Source organism: Pongo pygmaeus, chromosome 4 (genome assembly GCF_028885625.2).
Source record: "Pongo pygmaeus isolate AG05252 chromosome 4, NHGRI_mPonPyg2-v2.0_pri, whole genome shotgun sequence".
Classification (NCBI taxonomy): Eukaryota; Metazoa; Chordata; class Mammalia; order Primates; family Hominidae; genus Pongo; species Pongo pygmaeus.
The window spans coordinates 97,858,446-97,880,566 of NC_072377.2; the positions used below are offsets into that span (position 1 = coordinate 97,858,446).

Consider the following 22,121-nt stretch of genomic DNA (forward strand, 5'->3'; position numbering starts at 1 on the left):
CTGGAGAAAAGGCTGATTCAAGACCTGGAGCACAGAAAGTACAAGATAAATCTAAAAAGTATTTTTTGTACCAAAAATTAAGAAAATACTGTAAGAGTGGCTTATACATTTTAAAAGAACACAGAAATCTGCCTGATGAGGATCCTTCTGGCTAAATCTGGGATAATTTAGGCATCAAAATAATGGCAGCAATGGATCATATCACCTATTAAATAAAACAAGAATCTATGAGTCCATAATGATATAAATGAAGTAAAAGGGAAGGATGAAGAATGCTCTTCCTTACAGCAGAATCCCAACTAATACATAGAGAGGAAATGACAAAGTTAGAAAATCAATGGATGCTAAAATTAGTAGGTAAAAGATTCATAGTTTCAAGTATCTTCCCCCAAATTACTTATTAATTACAAAGAGAAAAATAATAGTACTTTTGTGGTGAGATCTGAAAGACATCACCAATATTGGAACAGATCAAAATCACATGCTCTTGATATAATGCTTGGAGGATAAAAGATCACTTCGAAAGTACTTCTGCCAAAAATGCATAACCTGAATCGAATCATGAGAAAACACATATAACATTCAAATTGAGAGCCATTCTACAAATATCCTGTACTCCTCAAAAAATGTCAAGGTCAAGAAAGATAAAGAGAAGATAAGGCGTTGTTATAGAATAAAGAGACATGACAACTAAATGCAATGTGTGAACCTGGATTTGATCCTGTACTTAACGAACAGTAGCTATTTATTAAGTATATTACACAACATCAGCAAAATTTAAACAATCTATAGAATAATATTTTATTAATGGAAAATTTCTTGATTCTGATAAAGAGAATGTTCTTGTTCTTAAGAAATATACACAAATATATTAGTAGTAAAGGGGGATAATGTTTTGAAAATATGCAAATGTTTCAGAAAAAGATTAAGTAATATATGATACAGGAATGTTACATAATTACAAGGAACCATATATATAAGTGTGAAAATATAACAAAACAAAGAGTTATTTTAAAATTTCTCAAACTGTTCATATTTCTAGTTCAGATGCTACTGACATTGCATCTTTAGCCACAGGTTATTTCAATAAAAATGCAGCAGATGACAAATAGGGTAATAACAATTTGCTTTCATCAAAAGACTTTAATTTCTTAAAATGTTGCAAGACTACAACTATACTTATGGATATTTTCACCCATTGTTGTTTGTCAAAATCAAGACAACTGAAGTAAATGCCATACTTTGTTGTTTGCGCCATTGTTTATCCCCTATATAAAATTATCTTAACTTCCCCATCGTCTTCAATTCCCCAAAACTCAAATCAAATACTACCCTCCTAACTGAAGTTTTTACTGACTTTGCCAATGAATTCTGTGCCCTTCTTTTAACATGTGTCATTCCATCATGATTATCTCATATTCTCATTTGCCTACTGAACTATTAGCACCTTATAAATAAGAATTATATCCTACTTCATTGTAGCATCAACCACAATACAGGTGCACAATACATGAATAATGAATGAATGAAAAAAATTTAATTAGTAGTGCCTGCAGACATGTGACACTTTTTATAAAGAACTTTATGAAAAACAATCTTTTAAAAAGGAAGTTCTGTATTGTAAAATTCACAATTTAAAAATGAAAACAATATAATATGATATACATTGAGAAGTCTCACTTCCTTCATCCCTGTCCTCCTCCGTTGTATTCACTCTCATTCTATCCCCTACAGGAAATCTTAATATTCGTTTCTTATACATCCTTTTAATGTTTCTCTGAGCCAATACAGTCATATAAAATTTTTATTTTCTCTTCTTTCTTAAAAAGGACAGTACACTAAACACTCTGTGTTGCACAGTGTAGTCTTATTATCCCCTTTCTTATAGCAGACTAAATGCGCTGTGTTACTTTATCACCTAAAAATTTACCCTGGTGAACTCCCCTGTCAGTAATAGAGATTGTCTTCATTCTTTTTTACTAGTCATAGCAACATTCCATTGTGTGGATCTATCATGGTTTAATCAATCAATTTTTAAGTTACTTAACGCTTCTCAAAAATATTCACTAAGAAAAACATAACATTAAGTATTGTTTATTGAATCCTATTAAAATTAAATGTACACAAAATTATCATCTTGGGACTTAGAATCATTTAAAATAAAGATCCACCCTGTAAGTTAACCTAACTACTTAGAAAAGGACATCTTTCCCTCTTAATGTCCTATTTATCCAAACTCTACTTCCATCCTAGCCACCTCCTAGAAGGAGTAGGATGGGAGAGGGGGAAGGAATAATAAAAGAAGGAAGAGTCAGAGGAAAGAAAAGAAGAAAGAAACATAAAAGTTCTTAATAATTAAAGTTTAATATTATTCAATAATGTCAGTTTGGCTAAACCTAAAAGGGCTACTCCAACATCTTTACATTAAAGAGACTATGATATGAATGAATGGCAATGAGTGGTCTAATTAGAACCAAAGGACATTTACCCTGGATTCATATCCTCTTAAGTCAGAACTACATCTTAAATTTCACTAAAATTATCTCCATCTCAACTCCATTTTTCCCCTTTAAACCTCTTATACTTCATTCTTGTGGGGTACATTCTAAAAGGTTTTTAAAAATCTTTTGAAGTGACTACTTGCTCGGCATATCTTTGAGAAAATATTCATTCCTCCAACTTTCCATTAGCATCCCCCAAGGTGTTACTCTATATTCCCAGCTGTCCTCCATTTAGATCTGCTTCAGATCAGTTGTTCTCATAGTTTCCTTTTATCTGCTCTAAAGAAGAGTCCTTATTGTATCCCACCCTTTCTTCCCAATAACCAGATTCTTAATAACCAGATTCTTAAATAACTCACTAGAGAATCAGACCTGTATGTATTCAACTAACTATTGGTATCTCCTCCTAGTGATTTTTCAGGCACCTTAAATATTCAAACATTTATTGAAGAGCTTCAGTATGTTCAAACTAAATCCATCTGTATATGTTCTAGGCTGTTCCTCCTCCATTCTGTTAATCAGCTCCAGAAATGGCACTACCAGCCATCTAACTGCTCAGTCTATAAGCCTAAGCGTTTAACGCCTCCTCCTTCATCCTCCCCTTACATTCATTCATCAAGTCCCTCAAGCTCATATTGGAATATCTCCATATCTCCTCATCTCTACTATCGCCATTCTAGTCACTATCAACAGGTCATTATCTCTTCCTTGCTTCTGTAATCTCCTAACAAATCTTATTGTATCTAACACAGTGTCCTTCAGATCCAATCTCCTCTTAGCAGATGTATTACTCCTGTTAAAAATGCAAATGTAGTAGCTTCCCAGTGCCCCTAGAATAATGATCCAAATCCTTAAATCCTACAAGTCCCTACCAGATCTGGTCCCTATCTATTTCTCATATTTAATCCTATACCATTCTCATTCTCGTTTTGTAGCCACACTGGCTTTCTTTTATATTCTCAGAAGTGGCAGGATTTTTTCACCCAGAATCTTGGCAAATGATGTTGCTTTGCTTTGAATGCTCCCCCCATTCTTTGCTTACGTTAACATCTCCCTTGCCTGGCCCCCAATCTATCCTCAAGACATAGCTAAGAAACTTGCACTACCTTCCTAACACTTAAATAATTAATAATGCCTTTTCCAAGATCTGTCTTTGACACCAGACTTTAAATTTTCAAAGAGTAGCAACTATATACTTGTCTTGGGCTGAATGTCTAAAGCCAATTCATGTAATGACATCAAATATTTTCTGAGTAAATAGTAATAATAGTAGCAAACATTTGCAAAGCAGTCATACTGACATAAGGTCCTTTAATACATCTCCATTCACAACAAATCTTCACAACAACCCCATAAAGTAAAGGTCCTTCCAAGAACCCTTGGCAGTCAAAGGGTTATATAACCCACCCGTGGTCACTCATCTAAATGTCATGAAGTCTGGATTCAAACCTAGGCAATCCGCCTGCCCTGGAGTCTAGAGTCTATTTTCTAAACGTGTATATTACTTTTCCCATGTTACAAAGTCTTTCAATAAATAAAGATGCTGAGGGAGAGGGAGAGTGAGATGCAAAACTGGAAATTAAAGGGCTATTAGTAACATATACTAGCAGACAAACTAACTACAAAAGATGGTCTACGTATAAGACGAGAAATTTTAACCAGACACTCTTAATTTGTGCGGCATAATCCTCTTGGCTGACTGATGAAGTCGATGGACTGTTCTCAGAATAATGTTTTTAAAACAAAAATAAGATTTAGGACTATAAAATAAACCAATTATATTGGAATAAAGTTGTGCAAAATACTTTAAATACCAAATTTATGATATAATGTACATTCTTCCTTATTAATTCATTTTAAATATAACTATAACTACTATATATGAGAACATATGTGATTTCTATCTGTGACAAAGTCACAAGACTGTTAATATTACTTTTTTTAATGCCTCCATTTACAATTAAAAGAAATTTAGGTTAGAGGTTAGTAAAATCAAAGATGTGATTTCTATTCCACGGAAGCCATCTAGATTAACAGACCCCAACCTTTAAATCCTATCATCCCAATCCCCTGTTTAAGAGCCCTTGGCCTAAACAGCACCACTTATATACTACGGATACTTTCCACAAAATTCTTTGCCCTGGACCAAAAGGAAAAAACGGTCTGATCCACATCATTTCTGTGACGCACACTATTAAGAGCACTGCTCTAGATTCATTTCCTGACTACATAAATGTATATGATTTTAACTTTAATACTGGGTATATTCAGATGATTTGATGTAAAACAACAGAGCCCAATTTTTTCTGTTTCTGTTAATAATACCAACATCCATGTTTCAAAACCAAGAAAAATGAAGAGTCCATGGTTCCTGAACTCAGGCACTCAGTATAACACCATCACTATGTTATGCCTCTGGGTAAGGAATTCCACTAGCTTTTATCTTTTCTTGTTTCCTTCTCACTCTGTTAAAGTAAACATTTATAACAAACAATCTCAAAGGCAAATAGTCACGTTTGAATGACTTTGTGCTGATTTTTATTAGAATAATCAAGGAAACACATTAAAGTTCACACATCTAAGGTAGACCAACAGATGAAAACAAAAAGGTTAGTAATACATATCAGTAAGCCAGAAAAAAAGCAAGTTATAAATCAGACATTGTACACGCAAACAATAAATTTCCTATAAATTATTTATCCTACTTTAAAAAAAATACTCATTAAAAATAGGGATTGGGGGAAAAATCAGGTAGACTGAGAAAATTTTATCACGTCTCAGAGTAGCCTTTGCTATGCCATCTGAAAGCTTAAAGTAATTTGTGAGAGAGATAATATCAGCAACTACATTATAGATTAACACTATGCCTCTTTATATTTTTTCAAAAGAAGATAATTATTCTCTACAATGATAGCAGAAGTAAAATGATACTATTTTCACCACTTTCCTTTTACCTTTACACATGGAGAGTTTTAACAATTTAACAAGAAAAGTCTTTGTTGAGCTAGAAAAAGACAATTCTATTGAACATAAAGATGTAGGTTCTACGGGGAACTACTATTGTAAGAAAGATAGGCTATCTTATGTAGAAAGATACTCTTTCACAACCACTGCCATTGAAGGAGGAGAGGTTGGGAACAGTTTTCTCCAATCTTCCTGTTTCTACCACGAGTTAAAAAAAAAAAAAAAAAAAATTTGCACAATAAATTCAGTTAGATTTCAATTCACAGTCATAATAGAGTTACTAGTATTTGGACATCTGGACATGCCTTCTCATTATAAACAACTAGACAACTGTATAAAATGTATTAAACTGTTTCAGATAGGAGAAAAAAAGCAGTATAGATCTATGATCCTTGAGAGAAGGAAAACAAAGGAGATAAGCCCCATAAACATGTTGGCTTTCTGCCTGAAGGCAGTATCCGGGTTGTGACACAAGGAAGAGGAGCTCAAATAGAATACTGTGACCTTGCTTCATTGAGAAGAGTCAGAGTTCAGGGAAACTGTATGGCAGGATTCAATTGAAAAGGGATTTATGCAGAAAAACAACTCTAGAAAGTCTCCCTAAGAGTTCCTTTAAGTCTTTGGCTGAATACTAAGCTGTATATGCATAAGGTGAAACTGCAGGAGACTAGACAAAAAGAACTACTGGAGAAAACTTACTGGAAAGCTCAAAGCTTAACAATTCCCAGAGCTCATATAGGGAATAGGAGTCAGTTGAGTTGCAACTACCCAGTCTGCAAAGGCCTCATGGAATACTCATATTTAGCAGTGACCTGAAAAAGGTCACAACTCATAAGAGAGCTAAACTATCCCTAGAATGATCAGGCTGCTTATAAGAAACTTACCTGCTGCCAAAATAAAGTTCAACATTTGTTAAAAGTGAGACAACAATATCCAGACACTCATCAACATAATATTTACAATGACCACCATCCAATACAAATTACTAGAGAAATTCACAGAAACAGGAAAATGTGATTCATAACCAGGAAAAATATCAGTCAATAAAAACAAACCTAGAAGTGATAGAGATTATGAAATTAGGAGACAAGAATATTAAGCCACCTATTACAAAAGTGTTCAGTCACATAGAGGAAAATAAAAGCATAATGAGAAAAGAAATAGATTAAAAAAATAAAAAATGGAACTGCCAAGAACTGAAAAAAAAAATACATTTGAGATAAGTAATATAATGGATAGATTTAACTGCAGATTACATGCTATAGAAGAATAGATAAGCAAATGTGAAAATATAGCAACAAAGCTCCCTCAAATAAAAGATTGGCAAGACCGAAAAAATGAACACTGCTTCAGTAACCAGTGGGACAATGACAATAAGTTTAACAAATGTAATTAGAATATAGGAAGTGTGGATGGGAGAAAAGATAAAATATTTGAAGATATAAGGGTAGATCATTTTCCAGATTTGATAAAAACTGTAAGGCCACAGATCCAAGAAGCTCAACAAGCAGAATAACCAGGAAGAAAAGAACTCTAAGGCACATTCATAATCAAATTACTGAAAACCAGTGATAAAGAAAAAAATCTTAAAAGCTGCCAGAGAAAAACAACACATTACATAGAGGGTAACAAAGATAAGACATACAACTCCTCAACAGAAATAATACAAGCCAGAAGAAAATGGAACAACCCTTTAAAAGTAATCCAAGAAAAAATAATAATCCCATCACCTGGAACTCTACATACATTCAAATTATCCTTCAAAAATGAAGCAAGATAAAGACCATTCCAGATAAACAAAAGCCAAGAAAATTAATTGCCAGCAGACTGGTATGACAAATATTACAGAAAGTTCTTTAAGCTAAAGAAAATGATTCCAGATGGAAACCCAGATATAGAGAGAAGTAGAAATACAATGTTATAAGGCTCTCACATTATATGTGAAGTGGCATCATTTTCTATGAAGATAAACTGTGGTAAGTTAAAGATACATATTGTTAGCCCCCTAGCAACCATCAGTAAAATAAAACAAAGAAGTATAGCTCATAAGCCAAAACAGGATGTTAAGTGGATTACAACCAAATATACTATATATTCAATTAGATTTATCACTTTTAGCTAAAATCTTTCTTATGAGTAACATGATGAACTTCTACAGAAGGATGTAATATACACCAGCCCTTTGCCTATTTGTTTTCACTCAAACATTAATTATACAGTTTTGCCATGTACAAAAACTAAAGTACCTCAGAATACTGACATTCCAAAAATTCAATAATTACCATTCTGCCAAAAAAAGCAATAGATTCTTACTTAGATAAAATATAAAATTTTTGACAAATCTAAATGATAGTTTTCAGCAGTCAGATTGGACTATATCAAATGAATGGTAATTCTAAAATTTAAATTAAGATTCGGAGGTATAAATCTTTCCTCAAAGTGTGAGTTAAAAACAAAACATAAACTATTAATTACTAATACAATTAAAAACATTTCAAAAATAGATTTTGTTCCAGAAAAGACCTAACAGGAAAAAAATAGTATTTATTTCTAAAATCTATACAAGAAACAAAAACACCTTTCCAGGGATCTGCACACGATTTTAGAAAGTAAACTCTGAAGGCTTATGAATTAATGAACACATGCGAAGGAGATTACTTGTCAATAAAATAAAAGACTTCTTAAACTGAATAAAATGTACCTGCCATTTTATATCACAGTATTTTGGCTCAATGAAGGCAAACAAACAAAAAATTTACCTTAAATATATAATATGTAACTTCAGTGATCTCTGAAAGCTATTTTATTATATAAAATATTTTGCTTTGGAGAGCTTCACCAGCTGGTACCATTTGCCCAGAGAGACAGCTGTTTTTTTAGTTTCCCTATCTCAGCATGTTTCCAACTGTCAGTTCTAACTATATGCAATCCCATAGTGACAGAAGACTTTAAGAGAAATGGCTCATTAACTTGAATCTACGAAGTCCACTCTCTTCAGTGAATTCAAATTAAACCCACAGACAGGCTAGCTCATAACAGAATTCCCCACACATTTTTGTTGTTATTCTTTTGCACTGTAGACTCAAAGTAAAATATTCGCGTCATCCACTATAAAATCTTTTGCTCAACCCTATAAATGCACTGACATAAAAGATGGTGGGAGAGGTATATCTCCAAAGATTATGAATTATAGAGCTATTTTTATAAAATAAGAACTTCCAAAAAAGTAATTTCCTTTGCAATGTAAATAAATGGCTTACAACTTTACAGAAATTAGATAATAAAGCTCAAATTTAAAATGTACAATGGGCTGTTAGAAAATTTCCAGTAAGAACTCTAAGAAGAGACTGACCATGCAGACCTGTAATAATCACAAGAGACAATATATATTAAATATTATATATATTTATATTTATGTTTAAATAAATATTATTTAAAAGATTCAAAAATAGAAAATCAGTTTTTAAGTGCAAGGTATTTTTTCTTGTAAATAAATCATCTTTTAAAATTATTTGGAAAGAATTATAACAAAATAAGCATGGGCCACCTGAGGCAGGCACATATTGTATATCTCTATATCAAGGGCATATCACTGAATGATAACCACAGTGACTGGAGCAACAAGAACTGTTGTATACTGTTGATGGGAATGAAAAATTGGTGTGGCCAATATGAAAAACAGTATAGAGGTTCCTCAAAAAAATTAAAAACAGAATTACTAAGTGATCCAGCAATCCCTTTTCTGGGTATATATCCAAAAGAACTGAAACCAGAATCTCAAAGAGACATCTGCACTCCCATGCTCATTCCAGCATTATGCACAATAGCCAAGATATGTAAATAACCTAAATGTCCATCGATGGCTGAATAAAGAAAGAAAATGTGGTTCACACACACAATGAAATAGTTTTCAACCTTAAAAAGAAGGAAATCCTGCCATATTTGAAGACATATATGAACCTGGAGGATATCATGCTAAGTGTAACAGGCCAGTCACGGAATGACAAATACTGTATGATTTCACTTACATGAGGCATCTAAAATAGTCAAACTCACAGAAACAGAGTAGAATGGTGGCTGCCAGGAGCTGTGGGAAAGAAGAAATGGAAAGCTGGTGTTCAACGGGTACATACAGTTGACCCTTGAACAACACAATTTTAAACTGTATAGGTTCACTTATACATAGATTTTTTTCAATAAATACACTGGTAAATATTTGGAGACATGACAATTTGAAAAAACTTATAGACAAACCACATAGCCTAAGACATAAAAAAAAATTAAGAAGCCTGGCAAACATGGCAAAAACCCTGCCCCCACACAAAAAAAAGAAAAAAATTAGCCAGGTGTGGTGGCCCATGCCTGTAGTCCCAGCTACTCAGGAGGCTGAGGCAGGAGAACTGCTTGAACCTGAGAGGCAGAGGTTGCAGTGAACCGAGATTGCACCATGGCACTCCAGCCCGGGCGAAAGAGCAAGACCCTGTCTCAAAATAAATAAATAAATAAATAAGAAAAAGGTATATATAAATGCATAAAATATATGTAGCTCCTAGTCTATTTTTATCATTTACTACCATAAAATATACAAAAAAATTTATTATAGAAAGTTAAAATTATCAAAACTTACCACACAAATACAGAATGTACATGGCACCAAAGTTGAGAGAAATGTAAACAAGTGTAAAAGTACAGTATTAAATCATAACTGCATAAAACTCACTGTAGTACATACTGCAGTACTGTAATAAATTTGTAGCTACTTCCTGTTGGTATTGCGGTAAGCTCACGTGTTGTGAGTACCCACTTAAAATGTCATACGATGCTAATCATCTCCATGTGTGAGCAGATCATCTCTACAGTAAACTTCGTATCACAGTAAACAGTGATCTCTCAAGGTTCTTGCGTATTTTTCATCATGTTCAGTGCAATACTGTAAACCTTGAATAATACCATGGGACCCATGCAAAGTGCAATTAGTGATGCTGAAAGTGTTCCCAAGAAGCAGAGAAGTCATAACACTACAAGAAAAAGTTTAATTGCTAAATATGTTACTATAGCTTCATGTCTGCAGCTGTGGCTGACTGCCATCTGAGAAAGGTGATTCATCTTGTAAAGAAATAATAAATGACTGTTTATTTTATTGGTAAGGCTCCCAATCAAGAGAAGGCTAATAGCTAAGTTTTAGGAGCATCAAGTTATAGGCAGATTTTCAACTATGCGAGGAGTCAGCACCCTAACTCCTGTGTTGTTCAAGGGTCAACTGTAGTTTGTTATACAAGATGAGTAAGTTCTACACAACCGCCATACAACATTGTGCCTATCGTTAACAATACTGTATCGTGCACTTAAAAGTTTGACAAGAGGGTAAATCTCACGTTACATGTTCTTACCACAATAATATACATACATACATGAAATTTCATAGCCCTGTCCCAAATCATCACAAACAAAACAAAACTTGCGGAAACTAAAAGAAACTTCTGGAGAAATACAGTATTGGGTATGTAGTTATTTGGAGAGGAAGTCACAAAATATGGCCCTTCTTCATTTTCTTCCAAATACTTTCCCCTAAATATTATAGAAGCATAGAACTTGAAGGTGATCAAATGTATGGCGACTAAGTCTCTTCTCTGTTGACTACAGGAACATTTTTTTTTTTTTGCCAAAATTGCCAACCACATCACTTTTGAAATTATTCAGAAACTATCACTAATTAGGAAAGATGTGAAAGTTTTGGTATAATATATATTATCTATATGCCCATATCTATATATGTCTACCTACATATATACATATACACATACATACACATGCACAAGTATACATCCATATATACACTAAGGCATTAAACAGGTTTCTGTCCTTACAAAAAATAAATTAGTATTCTTCACGTAGTTCAAACACCGCATATTCTCACTCATAGGTGGGAAATGAACAATGAGAACACATGGACACAGGAAGGGGAACACCACACTCTGGGGACTGTTGGGGGGTGGGGGGAGGGGGGAGGGATAGCTTTAGGAGATACACCTAATGCTAAATGACAAGTTAATGGGTGCAGCACACCAGCATGGCACATGTATACATATGTAACTAACCTGCACATTGTGCACATGTACCCTAAAACTTAAAGTATAATAATAATAAAAGAAAAGAAAAAGAAAAGAATAAATAAATAAATTAGTAACTGTTTCTCCATAGATATACATTAGGTTTTGAAAATCATATAAATATGGACAAATAGTTTTGTAAAATTATTAGAAAAATGAACAGGGGGCTTTTTGAACTTATGGGCAGTGCATTGTTTACTGACCTCAGGGTTGTGTGAGAATGCAGACAACCAGAGTGTTAAACTGATTTGTGAGACTATTCAGTGCACTGAAGCATCCCAAATAAACCATTATTGGTTCACAAATCCAAGTCAGAGTTCTTGCACTGGCTCCTATAATATGTCAAACAAAGATCATCCTGCATTCAGGCAACTACTTAAATTCTTCTATAATCATTATCTCCAATGTTACATACTACCTCAAGTCCCCAAAAATAAACTGCTTCCTTAAAATTAGATGTTCTCATTTGAATAATATTTTTATTCAAACAACTGGTGCCTTGAAAATGTTCCTCATTTACCAAAACATAAATTTGTTGTTATATTCTAGGAAATAATTATGACTTCTGAGGTACTTAATAATGTCTTGTTTAAAAGCAAGACAAGAACAATTCTTAATCTTCTACTGTAAGTCTTCTACTCTGATTACAGCAATGAATATGCCATTGCTTAATATGAAGTGTAATTCTTGTTCTCTGCCAGGTAGTTGGCTCAATCAACAAATATTTATTGAGAAGTAGGAATGTGCTAGCCATTGATCCAGGAATTAGGAATATAGAATAGAAAAGATAGGTGTCTGCTCTCAGGAGACAGGTAATTAAAATTAAACAAATAAATTTAATAGTTGTTTACCTCAGAGACTACATTAATTCCTGACTAAAACTTTCACCTCTAGTTTCTGTATGCCAAGTGAATTTGCCAGCTGCTTTTACTTCCAGTTATCAATATGCTATGATTTTCATTAATATTTCCATCAAATCACCATCACTAAACATAAGTTGTTGAGCACCTTGTCAGCCTCCAAAGAATATCTAGCTAAGCTAAACCAGGTTTTAGTAAACAAATATTTTATCTGTACACTGGCTATGTCCAGTCTATGTCAGTAGATTATAACGTTAGCATAGCACTAAGACAATTGTTCTAAGAACTGGATGAAAAGCGTTCAGATGAATATTGAATACTTCTTCCAAGAACCTCAGTATACCCTCAACTAGTTATTCTGTATTCAATAAGATATTTCAGGATCCTAAGCAAAGCTAGAAGGTATACACGATCTTTGCAAATAATGTAGTCTACATACTTCTTAGCAATCGAAACCCACACTTAATGTTAGATTTCAAAAACCTAGTGCTTATAAACATTTTCACAAACTGGTCTTCCCTCTTTGAAATGCATCAGTTGTAACTCCTAGAAAAAGTTATGGCTGTGTAAGGAGTTCAAATACCTCTGCAATGTATGACTTAATAACTCAAGATTTGATAACCTCATGTATCAATTATCCTCTGTCTCAGATTACTTCCTCTGTAGAAATAAGCCAAACACAACTTTCTGCACTGTAAACATCTTAAAATCAACTGACAGTCCATGACTTATACTAGCGTTTGTTAAGGCATTCCATTCAACTTTGAATACTGCTATATTGACCCTCACATACTCATTTTGAATAAATTAACTTCCAGAATTCTGTCTAAATTCCTTACCACAAAACAAAGTAATCAGAATCCCACTGTCCTGATCAAACAGTTCACAAATGCACCCAAAAAGATTCCCATAGCATATGTGTGTCTATATACACACACACACACACACAGAAATATGTGGATGCATGAGTGTATCCACAAAGGAAAAAAAGGTTCAAAGAACAACTTGTGCAGTCTCTCCTGTAAAAATCAGAAAGGAACTGACAAATTCATGAAGAGGAATAAAATAAAGAGCGTAATGAGAAGGCCCATCTGCACATGACATAATAGCCAAACATTATTTTAAAAAATCTTTTCCCTTTAATTTAACAAAATGTTCTTAAAACCTAGAGAGTATTGAGATGGGGATGTGGGGTAGAAGGAGTATCAATTAGCACATACTGTGGAAGTCAAATAGAGTTTATCTCTATTCGTAATAGAATTTATCCTAATTTTCACCTCTATTATTTCCAAAATCCTAATCAATTTTGATAAATGAAAGAAGGAAATAAAAAGATGTACAAATTTAGAATATATCCTTCCTTCTTCTGGCTTATGTCAGATATATTTGTAAAATATTTGTATGTAAAAACAAACTACATTTCATGCAAATTATACTTTGCATTAAATATTTACCTGAATAAAGATTATTTTTCCTGGAGCATAGAAAGATGGTAACGGTTTAGTATAAAAGGACATTGGCTCAGAACAACATACCAGATGAACATAAAAGGTTAATTTTAATAATCAAATTCATATTTCATCTAATCTAGGAAACGCCAAGAATAGTTTAAAGAGATATTCCATTTAACATGAACTAATGCACCAACTGTCAGTAACAGTGAGGATGACTAAATGATTCTGAAATACAATATGCTTGTGTTTAATGACATCAATAGACCTGTAGGAAATTCACAATAGATTATTTGCCCAGTTACTTTAATGCTTATAAAACCATTACTAGGCTACAAATCTCATTCTACATTTAGAACTGACCATGATCCAAGAAAAGAAAAAGAAATAGCATAAAACATATTATTCTTTTCTTAGACAGGTACATTTCAGTGCAAATACAATTTTAAGAATGTTATGCTTTGTTTCTGGCACAGAAAAACATCTCTAAGCATTATTCATATTATTTCTCTCCCCTAAAGTTAACATACTTTAATGCCATATGGGCACAAATTTACTTCTGTTCATTTAAACTTGTAATTAAACTTTATAACATAGAAAACTGCTAAAGTAAAATAATCTCATTCCACTGAAAGGCATTTTTTTTTTTTTCTAAAATAACATGGGTGATGTGCCAAATGGCTGGGGTGGTAGCTCATTATACCTTCAGAGAGAATCCAAGTTTGAGGCTTATCTTGGGTTCTCACACGTAGCAGCAAAACCTTGGAGTATTATCAAGGGTTACAAAGGGCAGATCAAATAAATGTCTGTATTCAGTGAATCCATTCAGAGAAGCACTAGTTGTTCAGTAATCTAATAAGCAATGCACTAGTAATCTATTGATGAATGCATCTTACTGTAATTTTATTAAATAACAGAGCCCACATATCTAAAATATTCAAACCATTTCACAAGAAGCCCTTGTGTTGCCCAGAAAATGTTTCTTTTTTTAAGTTTTTTTAGAGCAGTTTTAGGTTCACAGCAAAATCGAGAGGAAGGTACAGAGATTTTCCATGTACACCCTGACTCCACACATGAACAGCCTCCCTCATTATCAACAGCCTCCTCCAGAGTGATACATTGATTGCAATTGATGATAAGCCTACATTGAGACATCATAATCACCCAAAGCCCATAGTTACCTTAGGGTTCAATCTTGGTGCTGTACTTTCTACGAGTTTGGACAAATATATAATGACATGTATCCATGATTACAGTACCATACAGAGGATTTTTACTCCTTAAAAATCCTCTGTGTTAGGCCTATTCATCCCTCTTTGCCTCCAACCCCTGATTTTACTCTCACTATAGCTTTGCCTTTTCCAAAATACCATATATTTGGAACCATACAGTAGGTAGCCTACTCAATTTGGCTTTTTTCACTTAGAAATATATGGTTAAGATTCCTCCATGTCTTTTCATGGCTTAGCTTGACAGCTCATTTCTTTTTAGCACTGAATAATATTCCATTGTCTGGATGGACTACAATTTATTTATCCATTCGCCTATTGAAGACCATCTTGGATGCTTCCAAGTTTTGGCAATTATGAATAAATCTACCATAAACGTCCATGTGCAGGTTTTCATGTGGACGTAAGTTTCAAATCCTTTGGTTAAATACCAAAAAGTGTGATTGCTAGATTGTATGGTGAGAGTATGTTTAGTTTTGTAAGAGCCAAACTATCTTCCAATGTGGCTGAAACATTTTGCATTCCTACCAGCAATAAATGAGAGTTCCTATTGCTCCACATCCTGGCCAGCATTTGGTGTTGTCAGTGTTTTGGATTTTGGCCATTCTAATAGATATGTAGTGGTATCTCATTGTTGTTTTAATTTGCATTTCCCTGATGACATATGATATGGAACATCTTTTCATATGTTTATTTTCCATCTGCATAGCTTCTTTAGTGAGGTGTCTGTTGACATCTTTGGCTCATTTTTAAAATGGATTGTTATTGTTGAGTAGTTTTAAGAGATCTTTGTTATTTTCAATAACAGTTCTTTATCAGATGTATCTATTGCAATTTTTTTCTCTCAGTTTTTGACTTGTATTCTCATTCTCTTAACATTGTTTTTTGTAAAAGTTTCAAATTTTAATAAGGTCCAGCTTGTTTATTCTTTCTTTCATGGACTATACCCTTGGTGTTGCATCTAAAAAGTCATCAACATACTAGTAGAGTTTTCTCCTCTTTATCTTCTAGAAGTTTTATAGTTTTGCATTTTGCACTTAGGTCTATGATCCATTTTGAGTTAATTTCAGCAAAAGGCATAAGGTCTGTGACTAAATTCATTTTTTTGCATGTGAACATCCATTTGTCCCAGCAAATTGATTTAAAAGATTATCACTGCTCCATTGTATTGCCATTGATCCTCTATCAAAAATCAGTTGACCATTTTTATGTGGGTCTATCTCTGGGCTTCCTATTCTGTCCCATTGTTCTGTCTATTACTTGGCCAATTCCACATCATCTTCATTACTGTAGATTTATAGTAAGTCTTTAAGTTGAGTATTATCAGTCCTCCAACTCGGTTTTTCTTCAATATTGTGTTGGCTATTCTGGGTCTTTTGCCTTCTCATATACACTTTAGAATCAGTTTATTAATATCCACAAAATAACCTGCTGGGATTTTTATTGGAATTGCAATGAATCTATAGATTAAGTTGGGAAGAACTGACATCATGACAATATTTAAGCTTCCTATCCATGAACATGGTATATCTATTTATTTAGTTCTTTGGTTTCTTTCATGAGAGTTTTGTAGTTTTCCTCAAGTAGCTCGTGTACAAATTTGGTTTTTGATAATAATTTGTGGAAATTTTCAGTCATTATTGCTTCAAATATTTTCAGTATTCCTTTCTCTCTCTTCCGTCTGTTCCATTATGCATATTTACATCATTTGTAGTTGCCCCATGGTCCTTAGAAATGCTGTTCTTTTATTTTTCAGAATTTGTTCTTTTTGCTTTTTAGTTTTGGGGGTTTCAATTGATATATCCATAAGCTCAGAGATTCTTTCCTCAGTCATGTCCAGTCCACTAATACACTGATAAAAGGCATTCATTTCTACACAGTGCTTTTGATTTCTAACTTTTTTTTGTTCTTTCTTAGAATTTCCATCTTTTTGCTTACATTGCCCATCTGTTCTTACATAATGTCCATTTATCCATTACAGCCCACAACATATTAATCATGGTTGTTTAAAATTCTCAGTCTGGTAATTCTAACATCCCTGCCACATCTCGGTCTGATGCTTGCTATGTCTCATCAAATTGTTTTTAGTGCCTTTAGTACAACTTGTAACTTTCTGATAACCAAACATGATGTACATGGTAAAAGGAATTGCTATAAATAGGCCTTTAGTAACATGATGATAAAGTGTGCTGGGAGGGGAATGGTTCTCTGATTAAGTCTCAGTTTTTTACTGTACTTATACCTCTGAACTATGAGCTTCACAGGTGTTTCCTAGTTTTTTCTTCCCCTTTCAGGTGGGAGAGAATGGCTAGGGTGGGCTGGAGTTGAGTATTTCCCTTCTTCTAGATAAAAGGATAGAGCTGATTGAAGTTGAGTATTTCCCTTCCCCCAGATTAGTTAGGCTCTGATAATACCCCAACAAGTTAGGCTTGGTTAACTAATTTACCCTGAGGGCAGACCTTCTTAAGAAAAACAGAAAGCTCTGGCATAATTCAAAAATGGTTCCTTTTCTCCTCCCCTTCCTAAACACACAAGGAAGATTTTTCTGATATTTACTATGAGAACCTGGTTGAGCTTTTGGAGGTAAAACACACAAAAGTAGAGAAGCCATATCTAGGTCCCTCTGGAGTTTTTAACTCTTACACTTGTCTGCACTGAGTCTCTCCTAAAGTCATCAATTATAGTTCAGGTTTTTTTTTATGCCAGGACTCATTCCCTTGGTGATGTCTGCGCATGATTTTCTGCTCCAGTAAGTTTGATTCTTTGTATTCACTTGTTGCTCCCTCCAACTTTGGGGTTAGCAATTTGCCCTGTGACCTCACTTCTCCTACGAATCTAAAAAGCTTTGTTGCTTTAAAAGTTTCTTCTGCTTTTCATTTATTTGTAGGACAGAATAGTAACTTCCAAACTTCTCAAATGCTGGACTAGAAGTCTCTTTCTTTTTTTTTAAAAAAAAAAGCCAACTCTTTTAAAATAATAATATATCATTTTGTAACTAACAGAAATAACTTACAAGATCCTGATTTATAAGAAATCACAAAACTAACATATTTTCAAAGAAGCAAGCAGCAGGATTGAGTCCAGCATCTCAGACATCCTAAACATACACTCATAAAGTGGGTAGATAAGAAGATAAGGCATCCCCAATTATAGTAGGAAGGACAAAGAAAGATTTCTAAGGATTCAGGCAGCAATATGGAAAAAAAACAGGAGACATAAAGCAACATTCTCCTTAGTATCTTTACAATCAACAGTGCTAAATTTTTACTCCATATTTGGAGAGTTTGTATAATATTATTACAGCATCTAAATTATTCAAAATTAATAACCATATGCAAATTCCAGCTACTGGCACCATGACAAGCCAAAATATAAACAACTTCAAAAGGAGAAAATAAATACTTCCTTTTTGAAACCAAAATACAGTCACGCATTCAATTACATTAGTCAATTTGATAGAGAATCAACAAAAAACCTATAGCTAACATTATATTTAATGGCAAAAGACTAAATATTTTATTCTTAAAATTGGAAACAAAAAAGATTTGTACTTTTACCACACTTATTCAACATAGTGCTAGAAGTTCTAGCCAGTAAAATAAGATAACAAAAGGAAATCAAAAACATACAAATCACAAACATAGAATTAAAACTGTTCTTATTTGCAGATTATCAGGTTGTGTACATAGGATATCCCAAAGAATCTACCAAGGAAAAAAATAGAATCCTAGAACAAACCGAGTGCAGCAAGAAATGTAGGATACAAGATAAACTTATTATAAGAAACATCAATTCTATTTCCATATACTAGCAATAAAAACACACTGGATTTTAAAATATAATATTTACAATCAATTAAAAAATGAAATAGACATAAAATTAATGAAATGTATAAAGACTTGTATACCAAGAACTACAAAATCCCGATGAAAAAAAATAAAAGACATAAAGAAATGTAAAGACATACCGTGTTCATGGATATAAAGCTCTAACATAATAAACATGTCAATTCTCTGTAAATGCGTAAGTTAATGAAGCTCCTATTGAAATCTCAGCAAGATTTTTGGTAGATATAGATGATTATTTTAAAAATTTATATGGAAAGAAAAAGGAACTAGAATAAAGCAATTATGAAAAAGTAAAACAAAGTGAGAGAAATTAGTCAATCCAATTTCAAGACTTGCAACTAGAGCAATCAAAACTATGTGGTACTGGTAGAATGACAGACATATAGATCAATAGAATATAATTAAAAATTCATGCCCAACTAATTTCTGACAAAGCTATAAGAGCAATTCAATGAAGGAAAGATAGCCTTTTCAATTCACAGTGCTGGAGCAACTGGATAGCCATAAACAAAAAAAAATGAACCTCAGCCTAAGTCTCTCACCATACGTAAAAATTAACTCAAAATAAATTTAAATGTGAAGTAAACTATAAAACTTCTAGAAAAATGTAAAAGAAAATCTTTAGGATCTAGGAGTAGGCAGGTTTCACACCTAAATCATGATCCATTAAAAACAATCGATACATTAGACTGCATTAGAATTAAAAACTTTTGGGAGGCCGAGGCAGGCGGATCACGAGGTCAGGAGATCGAGACCATCTTGGATAACATGGTGAAACCCCGACTCTACTAAAAAATACACAAAATTAGCCGGGCGTTGTGGCAGGCGTCTATAGTCCCAGCTACTCGGGAGGCTGAGGCAGGAGAATAGCGTGAACCCTGGAGGCAGAGCTTGCAGTGAGCCGAGATTGTGTCACTGCACTCCAGCCTGAGGGACAAAGTGAGACCCCGTCTCAAAAAAAAAAAAAAAAAAATTTTTGCTGTGTGAAAGACCTGTTAAGAGGAGAAAAGGACAAGTTATAGGCTGGCAGAATACACAATCAATTCTCATTATTCATGGTAGTCATGGTCTATCAATTCCCCATGAATACTGAATTAGCAAGTACTGAAATATATAGGTTCCTACAAGCCTCTAGTAACATTTTCATCAACAAATCAATATATTACTTGTTTTATTTGTGTTTCTATTTAAAGTTACCTTATTTAATATATGTTATTGATTCTTACACATTGAACTCAGCCAAAACAAAGCTTATCTAATAAACATATTTTCTTCTTGCCCTGGAAACAAGGCAAGGTCTATCACTACCTTTTTGTACTTAGGAATACTACCCAGCACCTCAACACTATACTTAGGAGCCATTTTAAGCAGTAAAATCAGCCAAAAAAAAAAAAAAAAAAAAAGCACAAAAATGAAAAAAAAAAAAAAGTGGCACGAAACAATCTGCAAAAGAGACATCTTCACAATATGAAAAATTGAAACAAATAGGCAGAGTATCATTTTGTTTGACCTCAATTGGGAATGTACAATTTGGAAGACTCAAATTTTTTGCCACTCCGTGTTTTTTGTTTGTTTGTTTTTAAGACAGTCTCCCTCCATCGCCCAGGCTGGAGTGCAGTGGCATGATCTCGGCTTACTGCAACCTTTGCCTTTTGGGTTCAAGCAATTCTCCTGCCTCAGCCTCCTGAGTAGCTGGGACTACAGGCACCCACCACCAGGCCCAACTAATTTTCTTTTTGTATTTTAGTAGAGATGGGGTTTCACCACATTGCCCAGGGTGGTCTTGAACTCCTGAGCTCAGGCAATCCAGCCACCTCGGCCTCCCAAAGTGCTGGGATTACAGGTGTGCACCACTGTAATCTGGCCCACTCTGTGCATATCTACAAATGACTGCAAAAGCACTACAAGTATTGATTTTTGGCATTTCAAATAAATTTTAGCAAGCACGCAAATTTGCAAAATAATGAGCATCCACTGTATTTGCAAACCACCTATCTGAAAAAGAACTAGTATCTATAATACATAAAGAACTCTTAAATTTAACAGTAAAAACCCAAACAATTCCATTAGAAAATAGCCAAAAGACATTGAGAGAGCTCATTGAATAGGATACACAGGTGTTGAGTAAGCACATGAAAAGATGTCTCCATCATTAGCCATTAGTGAAATTCAAATTCAAACCATAATGAAATATCACTACACATTCGTCAAAATGACTGAAAAAAACATAGTGACAACATCAAATGATGCTGAGGATGTAGCCAAGCTGGATAACCCATACACTGCTGGTGGGAATGTAAAATGGTACAGACACTCTGGAAAACACTTTGGCAGTTTCTTAAAGAACTAAAACATGCAACTACCATACTACTAGCAATTATACTCCTGGGCACTTATTCCAGATAAATATACTCTTAGCCTGACAAAATAACCTATACATAAACATTTATAGCAGCTTTATTATAATAACCCCAAACTGGAAACAACTCAGATGTCCACCAAGCTGGTGAATGTTAGAACAAACTTTGATACATCCCTATCATCTAATCATGCTCAGCAATATAAAAGAACAAATACTGGAACATGAAACATCCTGGATGAATCTTATGCTGAGTAAAAATAGCCAATCCCAAATGGTTACACACTCACTCCATAACTCCATTTATATAACACTACTAAAATAATAAAATTATAGAATTAGAGAAAAGATAATGGTTGCCAGAGGTTTAGGAGAGGGTTGGGACAGGCAGAAGTGCAGTGGCTATAAAAGGACAATATAAGAGATCCTTGTGATGATGGAGATGTTCTATATCTTGATTATATCAATTTCAACATTCTGGATATGATGTTGTACTATCAGTTTGCAAGATGCTAGCACTGGGGAAACAGGATAAAGATCCACAAGCAATCTCTACATTATTTCTTACAACTGCACTTGTATGACTATCTCAAATTAGAAAGCTAAATAAAAACAGTGAAATGCAGTCAGATTTTCAACTATATTTATCAGTAAATCATATTTTTTCTTACAGTGGAAATTTCTAAGTCATGGTACTAATATTCTTTATTTTAATTCATACAAATCTAACGTGAGCTAATAGAGGAGTATACATTTTTAAAGGCTACTAGGATACATTACAATGAAATAAAATATGAAA

The 22,121-nt window shown here is 33.7% G+C and overlaps 1 protein-coding gene across 14 annotated transcripts in view; it reads right to left on the reverse strand.

Moving 5' to 3' along the window:
- Positions 1-22,121, reverse strand: part of ARB2A (ARB2 cotranscriptional regulator A) — a 500,239-nt gene that overhangs the window by 372,533 nt on the left and 105,585 nt on the right. The window contains exon 2 of one of the 14 annotated variants that reach the window (XM_054489437.2): positions 9,494-9,552. The exons of the other annotated variants lie outside the window; for them this stretch is intronic. Coding sequence (XP_054345412.1) covers positions 9,494-9,502 — 9 coding nt within the window. The 5' untranslated portion in view covers positions 9,503-9,552. The remainder of the gene's footprint in view (positions 1-9,493; positions 9,553-22,121) is intronic. 14 annotated transcript variants of the gene reach the window in all.